This window comes from Salmo salar, chromosome ssa19, assembly GCF_905237065.1.
Source record: "Salmo salar chromosome ssa19, Ssal_v3.1, whole genome shotgun sequence".
NCBI lineage: Eukaryota > Metazoa > Chordata > Actinopteri > Salmoniformes > Salmonidae > Salmo > Salmo salar.
This window is the reverse complement of record NC_059460.1, coordinates 72,394,214-72,413,030: the sequence shown is the minus strand read 5'-3', so window position 1 is coordinate 72,413,030 and position 18,817 is coordinate 72,394,214. Positions and strand designations below refer to the sequence as shown.

Below are 18,817 nucleotides of genomic sequence, written 5' to 3'. Positions count from 1 at the left end.
AGATCAGACCGTACATTACAGTGCAATACAGTACATTACAGTACAGTTTCTTACCTGCGCTGTCGTGTGAACCCTCGTCGCCGTCCTTGTTCTTGGACATTTGGCCGTTGCGCCGCAGCGAGCGGTTGGTGACGCCATGCTTGCGCAGCAGGTGGCGCTCACAGTTGGACTTGGTGGAGAAGAAGGCGTCACATTTGGGACAGGGGAAGGGCTTCTGACCTGTAGCCGACAGCACATTAGAAAAGACTGAACGTCACATTAGAAGTATTAGGGACATGTTGTGGACCCACAGGAAGTTGTAAATATGCTAAATGCAAGCAGTTAGACCCTTTAGAAAACCTGTGAAATTAAGAACCATCTTGTAATTGTTGTATAAGATACGTTTTTCTACAATACTTAACAGTATCTTTCAGGTATCATTGCATTGTTTCAACCAGGCTATTTACGCAGTATTTCAACATTACTGTGTGTTGGGTATTTAGGGAGTTATCCCATCTGTGTCTGTTTCCATATGGCTTACCAGTGTGTGTGAGCATGTGCCTCTGCAGGGAGCTGGCCCAGGGGAAGACCCGGGGGCAGAAGGGACAGGTCATCTTCTGCACTGAGTTGGAGTAGGCATTCTTCTTTCCTCCTTTGGACTGGGGCGGCACAGACTGAGGAGGCGACTCTTTCTCCTCTTTCTCCTCTCCCGGGCTCTGTCTCCCCTCGTCCCTCCTTCCAAGCTCCACCGCACTCGTCCGTAGGTAGGTGCTGAACTTGTTAGCGTCGGTGGTGGCTAGCATCTTCTCCACGCTGGCAAACTCCCCACTGGACTCCAGGTCCATGCCGCTGTCTGTGTTCTGGTCGGGCGTGGGCACACGCACAGGTGCCATAGTCTTGGCCTGGCTCGGTGGCTTCTTCCTAGTGCGCTTTCTGGACGAGCCCTCTAGGGGGAGTTCTTCCATCGAGGCTTCAGAGCTGTTGTCGCCCCCAACTAAACGCTCCGGTTCTGTCTGGAGGCCATTGACGCCGGCGCCAGCCTTGTTATCCGGCGTGGGCTCCCTCTTGAGCAAATCTGGAGCCGTTGAGACGGAGGAGATGATCTGGGCGATGGAAGCCAGAGGGGGATGCTCTTTCAGGGAGGAGGAAGAAGAGGTCGGTTTGGGCAGCAGGGGCTTGAGACGGAGCGCCCGGCCTGTGGCAGTAGGGGTACTAATGAGAAGCGGGGAGATGGTCACTGGGGGGAGCTGGTAAGAGCCAGACTGGGGGGTTTTCAGATTCTCCTCATAGCTCTTGTCCAGCTGAAGGGCTGAGGGGAGGTGGTCCAGTACGCTGGGGAAGGGCAGCTCCTTTTTGATCTCTCGGCGCTCCACACTCACTGGGTCAACAGCGGTGGCGTCTCTCTTCAGCCTCTTGTTGGGGTTCTTGGGGATGGACAGGTCAATAGGTTCCATGGAGCAGTCGTAGGCTACCAGGCTGACCGTCTCCAGTTTGATCCCAGGAGAACCGGCTAGGCTCCCTGAACCGCTGCTGGTCCCACCCCCCCTGCGGCTCTTGTTGGAGAAGTCCAATGGCTGATCCAAGTCACCAGAGGAGCAGTAGATGCTGAGATCCTCCACCTTGACCGGCTGCACAGTGGCACTGGGGGTGGGCGTAAGGCCGTTGAGAGCCAGAGGGCTGCTGGAGCTGGCCCTGGAGGTGGTGGCTGTGATGGCGGGGAGAAGGGTGGCAATGTGATCCTCGATCTCCCGCTCCTGCACCTCGGGGTGCTGCTTGAGCATGTGGTGGATGCAGTTCCTCTTTGCCAGGAAAGCCGCCCCGCACCGCCGGCACTCAAAGGGCTTGCGCTGGCAGCCGTTGTGGGTGCGTAGGTGGATCTGGAGAGCCCGGTAGCTCTTTAGATCCTCACCACAGAAACGGCAGGCGGTGTCGCCGGCGGAGGCCAGCTCCAAGGGATCCTGGGTGGTGGTCGACGAGACATACTTGATGTTCTTCTCGATCTCTTTCCTTGTGTTCTTCATGTGCTTCTTGCGCAGGTGGCGCTCGCAGTTGGCCTTGACGGTGAAAGGGTAGTGGCAGACGCGGCAAACGTAGGGGCGCTCGCCGCTGTGCGTGCGCAGGTGGCGGATAAGGGTGGCCTTGTCGGGCGCCACGTAGTCGCAGATGTTGCACTGATGCGGCAGGATGCCCAGGTGGAAGCGCATGTGCGCCTGCAGCACCCCGGAGTAAACAAACACCTGATCGCAGAAGCGGCAGGGGTAGGAGGCCTTGACGCCGCCGCGGTTGGAACCCCCTGCCCCCTTCTTCCCTCCGGCCGCCTGGCCCTCCTCTTGTTTGATTTGCAGCTCTGTCGAGTCGTTGGGCATGTAGGCGTCGCCCATGCAGTCCGCCTCCATCTGCATCTTCTCCAGGGAGGCTTGGCTGCCCGAGGAAGAGGAGGACGATGACGAAGACTCTTGGGGCATATTGAGCAGCTGGCTGGCCGGCGGGGGCAGGCTGGGGCTGTTGCAGCCCAGGGAGGCCTGCTGGGTGCTCTGGAGAGGCGGCAGCGTGGAGGCAGCCAGGCTGGAGCGTGGTGCCACCATGGGCTTTGGCTTCAGTGGGGGCATGGGCTTGCAGCCGGCCACCTGGCCCTGGCCGGACACTCCCCAGTGGGGAGCCTTGGCCAGAGATGGCAGGAGGCCCATCTGACCGGGGGCGGTCGAGGCCACCTTCAGGATCTGCTGAATGTCAGCCAGCTCCATCAGGCCAGCCTCGCCACACACAGGCTTGACCGCAGCACGACCACCTGGGTGGAAGAGGAAGCCTGTGGGGAAGGGCTGCAGGGAGAGCAGGCTGAGGGCCTCCCTCTGGGACAGGCCCTGCAGGGACGAGGCCGCCACCAAGCCCAGGCCGCCGAGGGATCCCGCAGCCGCGGAATCCGCCTCGTGGGGCAGGGTGGAGGCCAGAGGCTCCACCTGGATGACCCGGATGCTGTCCAGCTGGGCTTGCCGGACCTCATCCTCCGAAGGTTGAAGCTTGACCTGGGAGATGTGCTGCAGACCCAGGGTCTCCAGGAAGCTGGCCTGCTGAGGGGCCGGGGTTGCTGGCTTCTCCTGGGCCACGAGGGGCTCCTGGGCGTCCCCTGTGGGTGACGGCTGCTGTTGATGAATGGTGGTCTTGTGCAGGACCAGGGCTGAGAGCAAGGGGAATCCTTTGTCGCAGGCTTCACACACGAAGCGGTGGAACTTGCTGGTGCACCGGCGGAGGTTGGTCTCACACCAGACCTGTTGGAGAGACAGACAGGGGGTTAGAGTGTGGAAGAGCAGACTGAGATCTCCTGTGATAGATGACCAACATATCACCAGTATCAGTTTCATAATCATAATAATGTGTGGTATCAGTATCAGTAGCATTGTGAGCATTAGCAACATTATTCTGTCCATCACTTCTCCTCTGACCTGGGCGATGTGGGGAAACTTGTGGCAGGAGAAGTCAATGAAGGCCAGGTCGTTGAAGCCAGAGGGGATGGAGGGGTTGTTTTGGATGAAGGGCCGTCCGCCGGGGTCTATGGGCAGCTGCTTGTGAATGCCAGCGTTGTGCCGCAGCAGGCCACGGTGGGTCCGGAAGGAGAGGCAGCACAGGTCACACCTAGAGACAAGACATAGAAAGATGATATATTTAAGCAATAAGGCACGAGGGGGTGTGGTATATGCCCAAAATACCACGGCTAAGGGCTGTTCTTAAGCATGACGCAACACGGAGTGCCTGGATACAGGCCTTAGCCATGGTATATTGGCCATATACCACAAACCCCCGAGGTGCCTTATTGCTATTATAAACTGGTTACCAACGTAATTAGAGCAGTAAAAATACATGTTTTGTCATTCCTGTGGTATACGGGCTGATATACCACAGCTGTCAGCCAAATCAGCATTCAGGGCTCGAACCACCCAGTTTATAAAAGATGATATATAATATTATATCTACTGTGTTGTTGTTGTTTTTACTGTACTTTTACTATTGTAGTGCTGCGTTGTAGTCTGGTACAAGAAATACACTTTATAAATCAAATTGTTTGTGTGGATAACTCCCAGTGTGGCCTGTGGCAGTGCTGGCTCGGGCCTCGTTAGACGCTGAGAGGGACAGCTGCTCAGTGTCTCCCACGGCCAGCCCTCTTATCGGCCACCGTGTGGCGAGGTGTCCAAGGGGATTACACACAGCTTTATCAGGACGTGTATACCGAAAACACACACACACACACACACACACACACACACACACACACACACACACACACACACACACACACACACACACACACACACACACACACACACACACACACACACCTAAGGAAGGACCAAATGTGTCTGAGCGCCTCATGGCCCACCTTCATCCCTGCCTAGACTCACCCCACCTCATCCCACTCACCCAGCCCCCCTCATCCCACTCCCCCAGCTCCCCCATCCCACTCACCCAGCCCCCCCCCCCTCATCCCACTCACCCAGCCCCCCTCTCATCCCACTCACCCAGCCCCCCTCATCTCACTCACCCAGCCCCCCTCATCCCACTCACCCAGCCCCCTCATCCCACCCCCTCATCCCACTCACCCACCCCCCTCATCCCACTCACCCACACCCGGTGGTGTAAAGTACTTAAGTAGTACTTTAAAGTATTTATACTTAAGTAATTTTTGGGAGTATCTGTACTAGAGGTCGACCGATTATGATTTTTCAACGCCGATACCAATTATTGGAGGGACAAAAAAAGCCGGTACCGATTAATCGGCCGATTTTTTCCTGTATTTGTAATAATGACAATTACAACAATACTGAATGAACACTTATTTTAACTTAATATAATACATCAATACTATCAATTTAGCCTCAAATAAATAATGAAACATGTTCAATTTGGTTTAAATAATGCAAAAACAAAGTGTTGGAGAAGAAAGTAAAAGTGCAATATGTGCCATGTAAAAAAGCTAACGTTTAAGTTCCTTGCTCAGAACATGAGAACATATGAAAGCTGGTGGTTCCTTTTAACATGAGTCTTCAATATTCCCAGGTAAGAAGTTTTAGGTTGTAGTTATTATAGGAATTATAGGACTATTTCTCTCTATACGATTTGTATTTCATATACCTTTGACTATTGGATGTTCTTATAGGCACTTTAGTATTGCCAGTGTAACAGTATAGCTTCCGTCCCTCTCCTCGCTCCTACCTGGGCTCGAACCAGGAACACATCGACAACAGCCACCCTCGAAGCAGCGTTACCCATGTAGAGCAAGGGGAACAACTACTCCAAGTCTCAGAGCGAGTGACGTTTGAAATGCTATTAGCGCGCACCCGCTAACTAGCTAGCCATTTCACATCGGTTACACCAGCCTAATCTTGGGAGTTGACAGTCTTGAAGTCATAAACAGCGCAATGCATTGCGAAGAGCTGCTGGCAAAACGCACGAAAGTGCTGTTTCAATCAATGCTTATGAGCCTGCTGGTGCCTACCACCGCTCAGTCAGACTGCTCTATCAAATCATAGACTTAATTGTAATATAATAAACACACAGAAATACGAGCCTTAGGTCATTAATATGGTCGAATCCGGAAACTATCATCTCGAAAAGAAAATGTTTTTTTTTCTTTCAGTGAAATACGGAACCGGTCCGTATTTTATCTAACGGGTGGCATACCTAAGTCTAAATATTCCTGTTACATTGCACAACCTTCAATGGTATGTCATAATTACGTAAAATGCTGGCAAATTAGTTCGCAACGAGCCAGGCAATGAACGCAAGAGCAGTGACACAATTTCATGTTAGCAGGCAATATTAACTAAATATGCAGGTTTAAAAATATATATACTTGTGTATTGATTTTAAGGGAAAGGCATTGATGTTTATGGTTAGGTACATTGATGCAACGACAGTGCTTTTCTCGCAAATGCGCTTGTTAAATCATCACCCGTTTGTCGAAGTAGGCTGTGATTCGATGAGAAATGAACAGGCACCGCATCGATTATATGCAACGCAGGACACGTTAGATAAACTAGTAATATCATCAACCATGTGTAGTTAACTAGTGATTATGTTAAGATTGATAGTTTTTTATAAGATAAGTTTAATGCTAGCTAGCAACTTACCTTGGCTTCTTGCTGCCCTCGTGCAACAGGTAGTCAGCCTGCCATGCAGACTCCTCGTGGAGTGCAATGTAAGGCAGGTGGTTAGAGCATTGGACTAGTAACCGGAAGGTTGCAAAAACGAATCCCCGAATCCCCCCTGAACAAGGCAGTTAACCCCCGTTCCTAGGCCGTCATTGAAAATAAGAATGTGTTCTTAATCTGACTTTCCTAGTTAAATAAAGGTGTAAAAAAAAAAACATTCGGCAAATCGGTGGGCAAAAATCCCGATTGTTATGAAAACTTGAAATCGGCCCTAATTAAAATCGGCCATTCCGATTAATCGGTCGACCTCTAATCTGTACTTTACTATTTATATTTTTGACTACATTTATTTCATTACATTCCATAAGAAAATATTGTACTTTTTACTCCATACATTTTCCTTGACACCCAAAAGTACTAGTTACATTTTGAATGCTTAGCAGGACAGAAAAATAGTCCAATTCATGCACTGATCAACCAAACATCCCTGGTCATCCCTACTGCATCTGATCTGGAGGACTCACTAAACAGAGAACATCCCTGGTCATCCCTACTGCCTCTGATCTGGAGGACTCACTAAACAGAGAACATCCCTGGTCATCCCTACTGCCTCTGATCTGGAGGACTCACTAAACAGAGAACATCCCTGGTCATCCCTACTGCCTCTGATCTGGAGGACTCACTAAACAGAACATCCCTGGTCATCCCTACTACCTCTGATCTGGAGGACTCACTAAACAGAGAACATCCCTGGTCATCCCTACTGCCTCTGATCTGGAGGACTCACTAAACAGAGAACATCCCTGGTCATCCCTACTGCCTCTGATCTGGAGGACTCACTAAACAGAGAACATCCCTGGTCATCCCTACTGCCTCTGATCTGGAGGACTCACTAAACAGAGAACATCCCTGGTCATCCCTACTGCCTCTGATCTGGAGGACTCACTAAACAGAGAACATCCCTGGTCATCCCTACTGCCTCTGATCTGGAGGACTCACTAAACAGAGAACATCCCTGGTCATCCCTACTGCCTCTGATCTGGAGGACTCACTAAACAGAGAACATCCCTGGTCATCCCTACTGCCTCTGATCTGGAGGACTCACTAAACAGAGAACATCCCTGGTCATCCCTACTGCCTCTGATCTGGAGGACTCACTAAACAGAGAACATCCCTGGTTATCCCTACTGCCTCTGATCTGGCGGATTCACTAAACAGAGAACATCCCTGGTCATCCCTACTGCCTCTGATCTGGCGGATTCACTAAACAGAACATCCCTGGTTATCCCTACTACCTCTGATCTGGAGGACTCACTAAACAGAACATCCCTGGTCATCCCTACTGCCTCTGATCTGGCGGATTCACTAAACTCACATGCTTCGTTTGTAAATGATGTCTGAGTGTCCCCCTGGCTTTCCATAAATAAATACAAATCAAGAAAATGGTGCCATCTGGTTTGCTTAATATAAGGAATTTGAAATTATTTATACTTTTACTTTCGATACTTAAGTATATTTTAAACCAAATACTTTTTCTGAAGACTGAGACTTTTACCCCTCATCCCTCCCGTGGTTTCACACCTCTGTGTGCCTGCTACTGTGGGTGTGTGGTGGGTAACCTGTGTACACATTCATTGTGGGTGCCTGTGTGTGTGTGTGTGCGTGTGTGTGTGTGTGTGTGTGTGTGTGTGTGTGTGTGTGTGTGTGTACATCTGTGGGAAAGTCTGTGTGTGTGTGTGTTTTCTGTCTCTCACACCCATCTGCAAGAGCCATCTAATAGCACAGAGGTTGGCTCAAGCCCAAAGAATTACCCTCCTCCACTGGAATGAAGGCGCTGCCACTACATGGTGTGTGTGTGTGTGTGTGTGTGTGTGTGTGTGTGTGTGTGTGTGTGTGTGCGTGCGTGCGTGCGTGCGTGCGTGCATTTGCGTCGCTGCAAGCCGAATGCGTCGTTTCTCAGCTTCTTAGAAACCGTGTACAAAGAGGTTCCCAAGCCAGCCAGTGCAGCCATATCCTCTTAACTGGCCGTCTCAACTCTTGTGATTAACTGGGATTAGGGCTAAATTTGCAGCTCTTCCTACAATAATGAGATTGCTGCCCAACTCAACTACAGAAAGGCTGCATCTGTCTTCTTTTCAGTTCAGATAAATACATTCCTATGTGTGAGTTATGAGCGGCTAGCCATTCAACCCAAGTTGCGGTTGGAGTTGAGTCGCTATGGTGATCTGGAGATTGTGATGCCTCCATGGAAACGGATCCACTCCCCCTTCCGTTGTCGAGCTGACCACGTCCCGACGCTTCCCCTCTGTGACTCATTAAACCTCCCCCCACCCTCACTCCTCCATCCCTGCTCCCTCCATCCCTGCTCCCTCCATCCCTCCCTTTCTGGGGAGAGCCTCCCTGCTGACTCCCCACTTTTTAGCCCTCGGGCCTTGCACCACAGCATCAGTGCCCCGAAGTTAATGTCTTCCAATGAGGAAGAGGCCACCGAGACGGGCTTTAGCAGTATGATGGACAGAGACCACCAGGTGTATAGGACCAGGGTAGAGGGAGGACAGAGGTCATTCGGTCTGTGACCATAGCATTGACCCCTGATCCTGGTGGCCTTTATGACCACTACTGTCACCTTCATTTTAACTTCTGTTGTTGACACAGGCCTTTTGGTTGCTGTGGCAACATCATTTGGACAGAGCCAGAATGGATTTTGGGATTTATCACCCCACATTCTATCATCAATTCTAACTGTTGATTTGACTGTCACCAAAATACACTAAATATACAAAAGTATGTGGACACCCCTTCATTAGAGGATTCGGCTATTTCAGCCACACCCGTTGCTGACAGGTGTATAAAATAGAGCAGATAGCCATGCAATCTCCATAGACAAACATTTACACACAAAAAAAGGCCTTACTGAAGAGCTCAGTGACTTTCAAAGTGGCACTTTCAAAAGATGCCACCGTTCCAACAAGTCAGTTTGTCAAATTTCTGCCTTTCTAGAGCTGCCACGGTCAAATGTAAGTGCAGTTATTGCGGAAACGTCTATGAGCAACAACGGCTCAGCCGCGAAGTGGTAGGCCATACAAGCTCACAGAACGGGACCACCGAGTGCTGAAGCACATAGCACGTAAAAATCGTCTGTCCTCGTTTGCAACACACTACCGAGTTCCAAACTGCCTCTCGAAGCAACGTCAGCACAATAACTGTTCGTCGGGAGCTTAATGAAATGGGTTTCCATGGCCGAGCAGCCGCACACAAGAAAACTATCACCATGCGCAATGCCAAGCGTTGGCTGGAGTGGTGTAAAGCTTGCCACCATTGGACTCTGGAGCAGTTGAAACGCGTTCTCTGGAGTGATGAATCACGTTCCACCATCTGGCAGTCCGACGACGAATCTGGGTTTGGAGGATGCCAGGAGAACGTTACCTGCCCTAATGCATAGTACCAACTGTAAAGTTTGGTGGAGAAGGAATAATGGTCTGAGGCTGTTTTTCATGGTTCAGGCTAAGCCCCTTAGTTCCAGTGAAGGGAAATCTTAACGCTACAGCATACTAGAGGTCGACCGATTATGATTTTTCAACGCCGATACCGATACTGATTATTGGAGGGCCAAAAGTGTTGGAGAAGAAAGTAAAAGTGCTATATGTGCCATGTAGAAAAGCTAACGTTTAAGTGCCTTGCTCAGAACATGAGAACATATGAAAGCTGGTGGTTCCTTTTAACATGAGTCTTCAATATTCCCAGGTAAGAAGTTTTAGGTTGTAGTTATTATAGGAATTATAGGACTATTTCTCTCTATACGATTTGTATTTCATATACCTTTGACTATTGGATGTTCTTATAGGCACTTTAGTATTGCCAGTGTAACAGTATAGCTTCCGTCCCTCTCCTCGCTCCTACCTGGGCTCGAACCAGGAACACATCGACAACAGCCACCCTCGAAGCAGCGTTACCCATGTAGAGCAAGGGGAACAACTACTCCAAGTCTCAGAGCGAGTGACGTTTGAAATGCTATTAGCACGCACCCGGCTAACTAGCTAGCCATTTCACATCGGTTACACCAGCCTAATCTTGGGAGTTGATAGGCTTGAAGTCATAAACAGCGCAATGCATTGCGAAGGGCTGCTGGCAAACGCACGAAAGTGCTGTTTGAATCAATGCTTACGAGCCTGCTGGTGCCTACCATCGCTCAGTCAGACTGCTCTATCAAATCATAGACTTAATTATAACATAATAACACACAGAAATACGAGCCTTAGGTCATTAATATGGTCGAATCCAGAAACTATCATCTCGAAAACAAAACGTTTTTCCTGTCAGTGAAATAGGTGGCCCAAACTGTTGCATATACCCTGACTCTGCGTGCAATGAACACAAAATGACACAATTTCACCTGGTTAATATTGCCTGCTAACCTGGATTTCTTTTAGCTAAATATGCAGGTTTAAAAATATATACTTCTGTGTATTGATTTTATTAAAGGCATTGATGTTTATGGTTAGGTACAGTCGTGCAACGATTGTGCTTTTTTCGCAAATGTGCTTTTGTTAAATCATCCCCCGTTTGGCGAAGTCGGCTGTCTTTGTTAGGAAGAAATAGTCTTTGCAAGAGAAGTGACACATTTTCCCTAGTTAAAAGAAATTCATGTTATCAGGCAATATTAACTAAATATGTAGGTTTAAAAATATATACTTGTGTATTGATTTTAAGAAAGGCATTGATGTTTATGGTTGGAGCAACGTGTACCTAAGCGATTATATGCAACGCAGGACAGGCTAGATAAACTAGTAATATCATCAACCATGTGTAGTTAACTAGTGATTATGATTGATTGATTGATTTTTATAAGATACGTTTAATGCTAGCTAGCAACTTATCTTGACTTCTTACTGCATTCGCGTAACAGGCAGGCTCCTCGTGGAGTGCAATGTAAAGCAGGTGGTTAGAGCGTAAGGTTGCAAGATTGAATCCCCGAGCTGACAAGGTAAAAATCTGTCATTCTGCCCCTGAACAAGGCAGTTAACCCACCGTTCCTAGGCCGTCATTGAAAATAAGAATGTGTTCTTAACTGACTTGCCTAGTTAAATAAAGGTAAAAAAAAGATATATATATATATATATACATACATACGTGTGTGTGTGTCTGTGTGTGTGTGTGGCTCCAGTACCTGAGCGTGGTGTCAGGGTGTGTGTCCATGTGGACTTCCAGGTCGTACTTGCAGCCAAAGGTCTTGAAGCAGATAGGGCACGGCAACACCTCATCATCCCCCTGGCCTGAACCCAACTCCTCCAACACGCTCTCCTCTAGCACCTGGCACACACACACACACACACACACACACACACACACACACACACACACACACACACACACACACACACACAAACACAAAGGTAACAATATTAATGACTTGGCTGGAAATGTAATTTGGTGCACTAGAGGAGATGCGTGCTCACATTTGACAGTGTGTTGAAGTATGTGTGTGATTTTGTGTGCGCATTACCTTTTTTTTGGCCGGTTCGTCGCTTCGCTCCTTGTCCTCGTCCATGGCCGACCTCCTCTTGGCGGAGGGGCGACGTCTCTTGGTGGGCAAGGGGGGGCTGATGGGAACGACGCCAGCCGGGTCTTTGTCATGGATCTTCATATGTCTGCAGGGAGGAGAGACAGACAGGAAAATACGTCAGAACAGAACACAAGACGGCACAAAACAAGCCAGGTCCCCGATTGGTTTGTGCTTTAGCCTACTTCATTATTATGACAATGCAATCAGGAGTTGACAGGAGAGCAGAAATAGACTGGCTACTATGGTCGTTGAGGAAAAGTTTGCTGGCTAACTCAGTGATCCTGCTTTGTAACATGCTTGTAGTATCCTCAAAAAAATGCTGGATTGATGTACACCACTGATTTCATTGCCAGTACTTTGCAGCGAGCCTCAGATCTACTGAGGAGACAGTGTGGAGGGTTGCCAGGTTGGGAAGCTGGGCTCAACACACACACACACACACACACACACACACACACACACACACACACACACACACACACACACACACACACACACACTTGGGAGGAGGGCAGAACGATGGTAATAGTCTTTAAATTGCTCCCATTATCCAGCCGACTCAGCAGGCCCATATAAAGGCCTAACTCCAGACCAGGGAAAAGGGCCATGAGGGTACCATCAAGGACAGTCATCTCCATTACGCTAATGACGGCTTCAGTGGAGCCCTTTCCATATTATATACTGAACAAAAATATAAACGCAACATGCAACAATTGAAACAGCCCTGGTGGACATTCCTGCCGTCAGCATGCCAATTGCACGCTCCCTCAAAACTTGAGACATCTGTGGCATTGTGTTGTGTGACAAAACTGCACATTTTAGAGTGGCCTTTTGTTGTCCCCAGCACAAGATGGACCTGTGTAATGATCATGCTGTTTAATCAGCTTCTTGATATGCCACATCTGTCAGGTGGATGGATTATCTTGGCAAAGGAGAAATGCTCACTAACAGAGATGTAAACAAATTTGTGCACAACATTTGAGAGAAATAAGCTTTTTGTGCATATGGAACATTTCTGTGATTTTTTTATTTCAGCTCATGAAACATGGGACCAACACTTTACATGTTGCGGTTATATTTTTGTTCAGTGTATATGTCACGTTTGCCTTCTCTAGAAACGTTTACAGGGATAGTTCGGATATTTATTTTCTATTCGTGTCATTCAGATATAGTTATACAGTTGGACATAGATGATGTTTATTTGCACTGTGGTGGATGACTGGACCACAGAAATCAGCCTGTTTAGACAGAGGGTGTCCTCTGGAAGCCATTGTTGCTGCTGCTAACTTCCCTCCTCCGACACCACTTCACTACACAACTTTTCAGCTGTCGGGCTATGTCACATAGAGGAGAGAGGGGGAGGGAAGGAGAGAGGGAGCGAAGAGAAGGAGAGAGACAAGGAGGGGTGTACAGAGAGAGCAAGAGAGAAATGGGGAGAAAGACAAACGGAAGGATAGAGATGTGCGAGGGATAGCGAGACGGTAAGAGAGAGAAAGAGAAGAGATGAGCTGTCACACAGGACTTCTATAAGAAAGGCCTGACTATCAGCACAGGAAGTCATGTTATCTATGGGGGGAGGGGGGAAGGATGGGGGAGGAGGAGGGAGGAGGGGACAATGTATAGCTGGGGGAAGGGGGAAGGATGGGGGAGTGGTGAGGGATGGGGGAGGAGGAGGGAGAGAGGGTAGAGAGGGAGGAGGGGGTTGAGGCAAAGTGAACTGTTAGCTAGCTAGCTAGCTTCATCAAGGTAAATGTGACTTGAATGTGTTCTTCAGAAGCTGATGACAGTCTAAACTGAGAGAGGGGTCAAAGATAACTGCAGAGCTAGGAGAAGAGTGATGAATGGTGGGGGGGTCACTAAACCATACAGGAGTCCTTTTTCTCCCCCTCCCCCTCTAATCTGTCTGGTGAAAGGTCAAATGCCATCGGTTGATTTAAGGAAATGTGTGTGCGTGTGTGTGTGCATGTGTGAAGGGAGGGGGGACAAGAGGGCTAAGACCCTGGCAAACACATCAGCACATCCCTGACAGGCCTAGCCCACAGAGACATGCATCAGTAGCCAGTCATAGGGCCTCTGTATGTTTGCTAACATTTCAGTGTGTGTGCTAACATTTCAGTGTGTGTGCTAACATTTCAGTGTGTGTGCTAACATTTCAGTGTGTGTGCTAACATTTCAGTGTGTGCGACTGTGTACTCATACTTCTGTGTTGGCAAGTTGCTGCTTGAATAAAGATGGGGCATGATTGTGCAATTGTGTGGGCCAACTTTTTTGTGAGTAACTTTGATAGTGTGTGTGTGCATGGATATGTGATATAGCTATGTCTGTGTATACGTGTGTTTGCGTAAGAGTGACTACGTACATCTGTGTGTGTGCCAGTGTCAATAAGTGTGTTTGTCTGTGTAAAACTGTGTGTATTCGCCAGCATCAGAGAGGAAAGGTCAGCCAGCACCGGGTAGGCAGCACAGGTCTCGGCTTTCACTCTGCCGTCAGTGCCTGAGTTATAAATAGCAGGCAGGCAGCGAGCTGGCCGCCCATGTGGGGACCTGACAGGCAGCAGCCGCATCCACCTGGACTCTGACCCCCGGCCACAGCCAATCCCGAGAGAGCCAAGCTTCCATGTCAGCACAGCGAGATTGGATGAAGCCAACTTGTCTTTGTGTCACCTCAGCCACTCTCCTCAATTCACCTGTCCTGCCTACAAGACATTTCCACAGTCTATCAAGTTGGTTGATGGTTTGATCCGCACCAGAGGTTACCATGTGACAAAATACCTTGTTATCTATACTGGAAGAAAATTATCTATTTTTTAAATAAAAAATCTAAAGAAATGTGTAATTTACATTTATCATCAGGATATTGTAGTGCACTCAAACAGCTCCCATTACACCAAGGGTAAAAATACACCAACTTATCAAGATGCTATCCATCAAAGACAAATGTATTCTTTCAATATCATTTATAGTGTTCTTATGAGAGAAAACAAAAAGAAGAGACAGAGCGAGAGAGACAGAAAAAGAGAACTCCTCAGACTGTGACAGTGGGGGTTGATGATTCAACAGGTCTCTTCTCATCCAAACTGAAAAATTCCACTGCACCAGCACAGAGGGTGGACAGGGGGCGCTGTAGCGTCAAAATGCTGCTCCCTGCTCTTGTGCAATGTCACACCAAGGGCATTCCTCCTTACCATCGCAGTTTCTCTCTCGCCTTCTCTTCTAGCACATTTTAATGTCCTCCCTTTCCTATAAAGTGTTAAAGCAAATAAAAGCACACCATCCACTACTGACTGGCTCAGTCTATTCACCAGGCCCTTCATAGGGTTGGGGTGTATCTCCTTGGCAACCGGCTCACAACAGCAGGCCCCATTTCATTTGATGTTCTGGCAACAAAATGGCTGCTCCACTGCCAGTCATATGGACAGCTCCATCACATCAGCCCAGAGCTGGATGGATTCAGTACCGTGGAACATTCACAAGGAAGGTGGCAGATAGAAATAGAATGAATAGAGCCCACTCCATCTCAGTGTGCTTTGAGTTTCTTACCCCAAAGTGTCGCTTCTTTTTTGGAGTGTTAAGAAAATGCTAAATAGAGTGGTGAAAAAGAACACTTATATGCAAAGTAACAACTTAGTATCGCCTAGTATTTTCTAAACAGAATTCATCCTCATCCTTTGACATCCTGTGAAACTAGAGAGCACTGAGCTACCAACACACAAACGTCTTTCTGACAGTCGTTCTCTCTCAGATTGAGGCGGCCTACACTCATTGTTTCCTGCCCACACCTCTTCATTCCTTGCGCATGAGAAAGCTGCATCTACCGAGCAGGCAGACTACTGTCCTGGTGCATCCCTATCATGCAGACAGCAGACTTCAACATCCAGCTGTTTAGATTTCACAACAACACTACTTCATCAGGAGAACTTAACTAACTGTGCAGCAGGACCACTTCAGAAGCTTATGTTGTAGGGCAGGTCAACTCAATGGGATGGCGCTTCTTACATCAGCACATCACATTCAAACCTCAAGCTCCAAATTCTACTCAATTCAGTCAAATCTAGTCAATTCTAGTAAATTCAGTAGATTCTAGTCAATTCAGTCTAGCATGCTGGGAGCAGATACCCCATCAGTTGTCGTGTGTGTGTGTGTGTGTGTGTGTGTGTGTGTGTGTGTGTGTGTGTGTGTGTGTGTGTGTTTGTGTGTGTGTGTTGAAGTGGGGAGGAGGCCAACGTCATCTTCCCACTTCCTGTGTTCTGCTTTGCCTAAACAGCAACCCCTGATAACGCCCATACATTTATCTCTGTGCCACAGTCCTCCTAACCCCTCACCCCTCCATGTAAATGGCCTGACAAACGTTAGCTTGAAGATAGGGGGTATAAGCATCAGGCAGGACCTTGAAAAGTCAACAGGTTCTTTCATTTATTCATTCAACCCCATTTTCCCCTTAAGGCCTTGTTGACCATTGGTGTGTGGGCATAACAGACCAAAATATGCCCACTGAATTATGTCTGAACTGAAGATGAATCTATATTCTTAGTCATTTCTGGTAAAAAAAGAAAAATTATAATTGAAAAAATGACCCAGCACCACTGGGGGGAGGGTCTTTGCGACTGTACCGTGCAATGATTGGCTTTGTATATATGTGTATTGTGTTTTTGTTTGAGGCATTCAGACATTTTTTGGGAGAGAAAAAAAACAATGCTTTCCCTCTGGGATTTGTTTGTTTACTGAGTATCGTGTTTTATATCAACTGCTAGGCTATTCTAAAGGGCGCGTTTGCAGCTGGCGACAGGTGCTAATGCTGGGATTTGTGTGGCGGGAGCAGGACTGCACATGTGTTTGGGTGGTGCTGCTGTCATAGCTGGGAAAGGTAATGTTTACAGAGAGGCTTAAAGATCAAAACCTTAGTCTTGGTAATACTCTCAGCCTTCCTTGGCATACAATCTTTACACAGTCCATGGCATTTCTTGCGAGATAAATAGTAATTTTCTAAAGCTTGAAGGGGGAAAAAAACTGTACAGGTAAACTACCCCGGGTAATGAAACATCTACTGTACAGGTAAACTACCCCGGGTAATGAAACATCTACTGTACAGGTAAACTACCCCGGGTAATGAAACGTCTACTGTACAGGTAAACTACCCCGGGTAATGAAACATCTACTGTACAGGTAAACTACCCCGGGTAATGAAACATCTACTGTACAGGTGAACTACCCCGGGTAATGAAACGTCTACTGTACAGGTAAACTACCCCGGGTAATGAAACATCTACTGTACAGGTAAACTACCCCGGGTAATGAAACGTCTACTGTACAGGTAAACTACCCCGGGTAATGATACGTCTACTGTACAGGTAAACTACCCCGGGTAATGAAGCATCTACTGTACAGGTAAACTACCCCGGGTAATGAAACATCTACTGTACAGGTAAACTACCCCGGGTAATGAAACATCTACTGTACAGGTGAACTACCCCGGGTAATGAAACATCTACTGTACAGGTAAACTACCCCGGGTAACGATACGTCTACTGTACAGGTAAACTACCCCGGGTAACGAAACGTCTACTGTACAGGTAAACTACCCCGGGTAATGAAACATCTACTGTACAGGTAAACTACCCCAGGTAACGAAACGTCTACTGTACAGGTAAACTACCCCGGGTAATGAAACGTCTACTGTACAGGTAAACTACCCCGGGTAATGAAACGTCTACTGTACAGGTAAACTACCCCGGGTAATGAAACGTCTACTGTACAGGTAAACTAACCCGGGTAATGAAACATCTACTGTACAGGTAAACTACCCCGGGTAATGAAACATCTACTGTACAGGTAAACTACCCCGGGTAATGAAACATCTACTGTACAGGTGAACTACCCCGGGTAATGAAACGTCTACTGTACAGGTGAACTACCCCGGGTAATGAAACATCTACTGTACAGGTGAACTACCCCGGGTAATGAAACGTCTACTGTACAGGTAAACTACCCCGGGTAATGAAACATCTACTGTACAGGTAAACTACCCGGGTAATGAAACGTCTACTGTACAGGTGAACTACCCCGGGTAATGAAACGTCTACTGTACAGGTAAACTACCCCGGGTAATGAAACGTCTACTGTACAGGTAAACTACCCGGGTAATGAAACGTCTACTGTACAGGTAAACTACCCGGGTAATGATACGTCTACTGTACAGGTAAACTACCCCGGGTAATGAAACGTCTACTGTACAGGTGAACTACCCCGGGTAATGAAACGTCTACTGTACAGGTGAACTACCCGGGTAATGAAACGTCTACTGTACAGGTAAACTACCCCGGGTAATGAAACGTCTACTGTACAGGTAAACTACCCCGGGTAATGAAACGTCTACTGTACAGGTAAACTACCCCGGGTAATGAAACGTCTACTGTACAGGTAAACTACCCCGGGTAATGAAACGTCTACTGTACAGGTAAACTACCCCGGGTAATGAAACGTCTACTGTACAGGTAAACTACCCCGGGTAATGAAACGTCTACTGTACAGGTAAACTACCCCGGGTAATGAGACGTCTACTGTACAGGTAAACTACCCCGGGTAATGAAACATCTACTGTACAGGTAAACTACCCCGGGTAATGAAACATCTACTGTACAGGTGAACTACCCCGGGTAATGAAACGTCTACTGTACAGGTAAACTACCCCGGGTAATGAGACATCTACTGTACAGGTAAACTACCCCGGGTAATGAAACATCTACTGTACAGGTAAACTACCCCGGGTAATGAAACGTCTACTGTACAGGTGAACTACCCCGGGTAATGAAACATCTACTGTACAGGTAAACTACCCCGGGTAATGAGACATCTACTGTACAGGTAAACTACCCCGGGTAATGAAACATCTACTGTACAGGTAAACTACCCGGGTAATGATACGTCTACTGTACAGGTGAACTACCCCGGGTAATGAAGCATCTACTGTACAGGTAAACTACCCGGGTAATGAAACGTCTACTGTACAGGTAAACTACCCCGGGTAATGAAGCATCTACTGTACAGGTGAACTACCCGGGTAATGAAACATCTACTGTACAGGTAAACTACCCCGGGTAATGATACGTCTACTGTACAGGTAAACTACCCCGGGT

The 18,817-nt window shown here is 47.9% G+C and overlaps 1 protein-coding gene across 3 annotated transcripts in view; it reads right to left on the bottom strand.

Moving 5' to 3' along the window:
- LOC106579554 (ras-responsive element-binding protein 1) overlaps positions 1-18,817 on the bottom strand; it is a 79,627-nt gene that overhangs the window by 5,056 nt on the left and 55,754 nt on the right. For 2 of the 3 annotated variants that reach the window (XM_045702700.1, XM_045702698.1), the window contains 5 exons: positions 11,626-11,770; positions 11,290-11,432; positions 3,420-3,609; positions 521-3,245; positions 55-246 (listed from right to left, as the gene is read on the bottom strand). In XM_045702700.1, coding sequence (XP_045558656.1) covers positions 55-246; positions 521-3,245; positions 3,420-3,609; positions 11,290-11,432; positions 11,626-11,770 — 3,395 coding nt within the window. The remainder of the gene's footprint in view (positions 1-54; positions 247-520; positions 3,246-3,419; positions 3,610-11,289; positions 11,433-11,625; positions 11,771-18,817) is intronic. The other variant, XM_045702699.1, reaches the window with a different exon arrangement.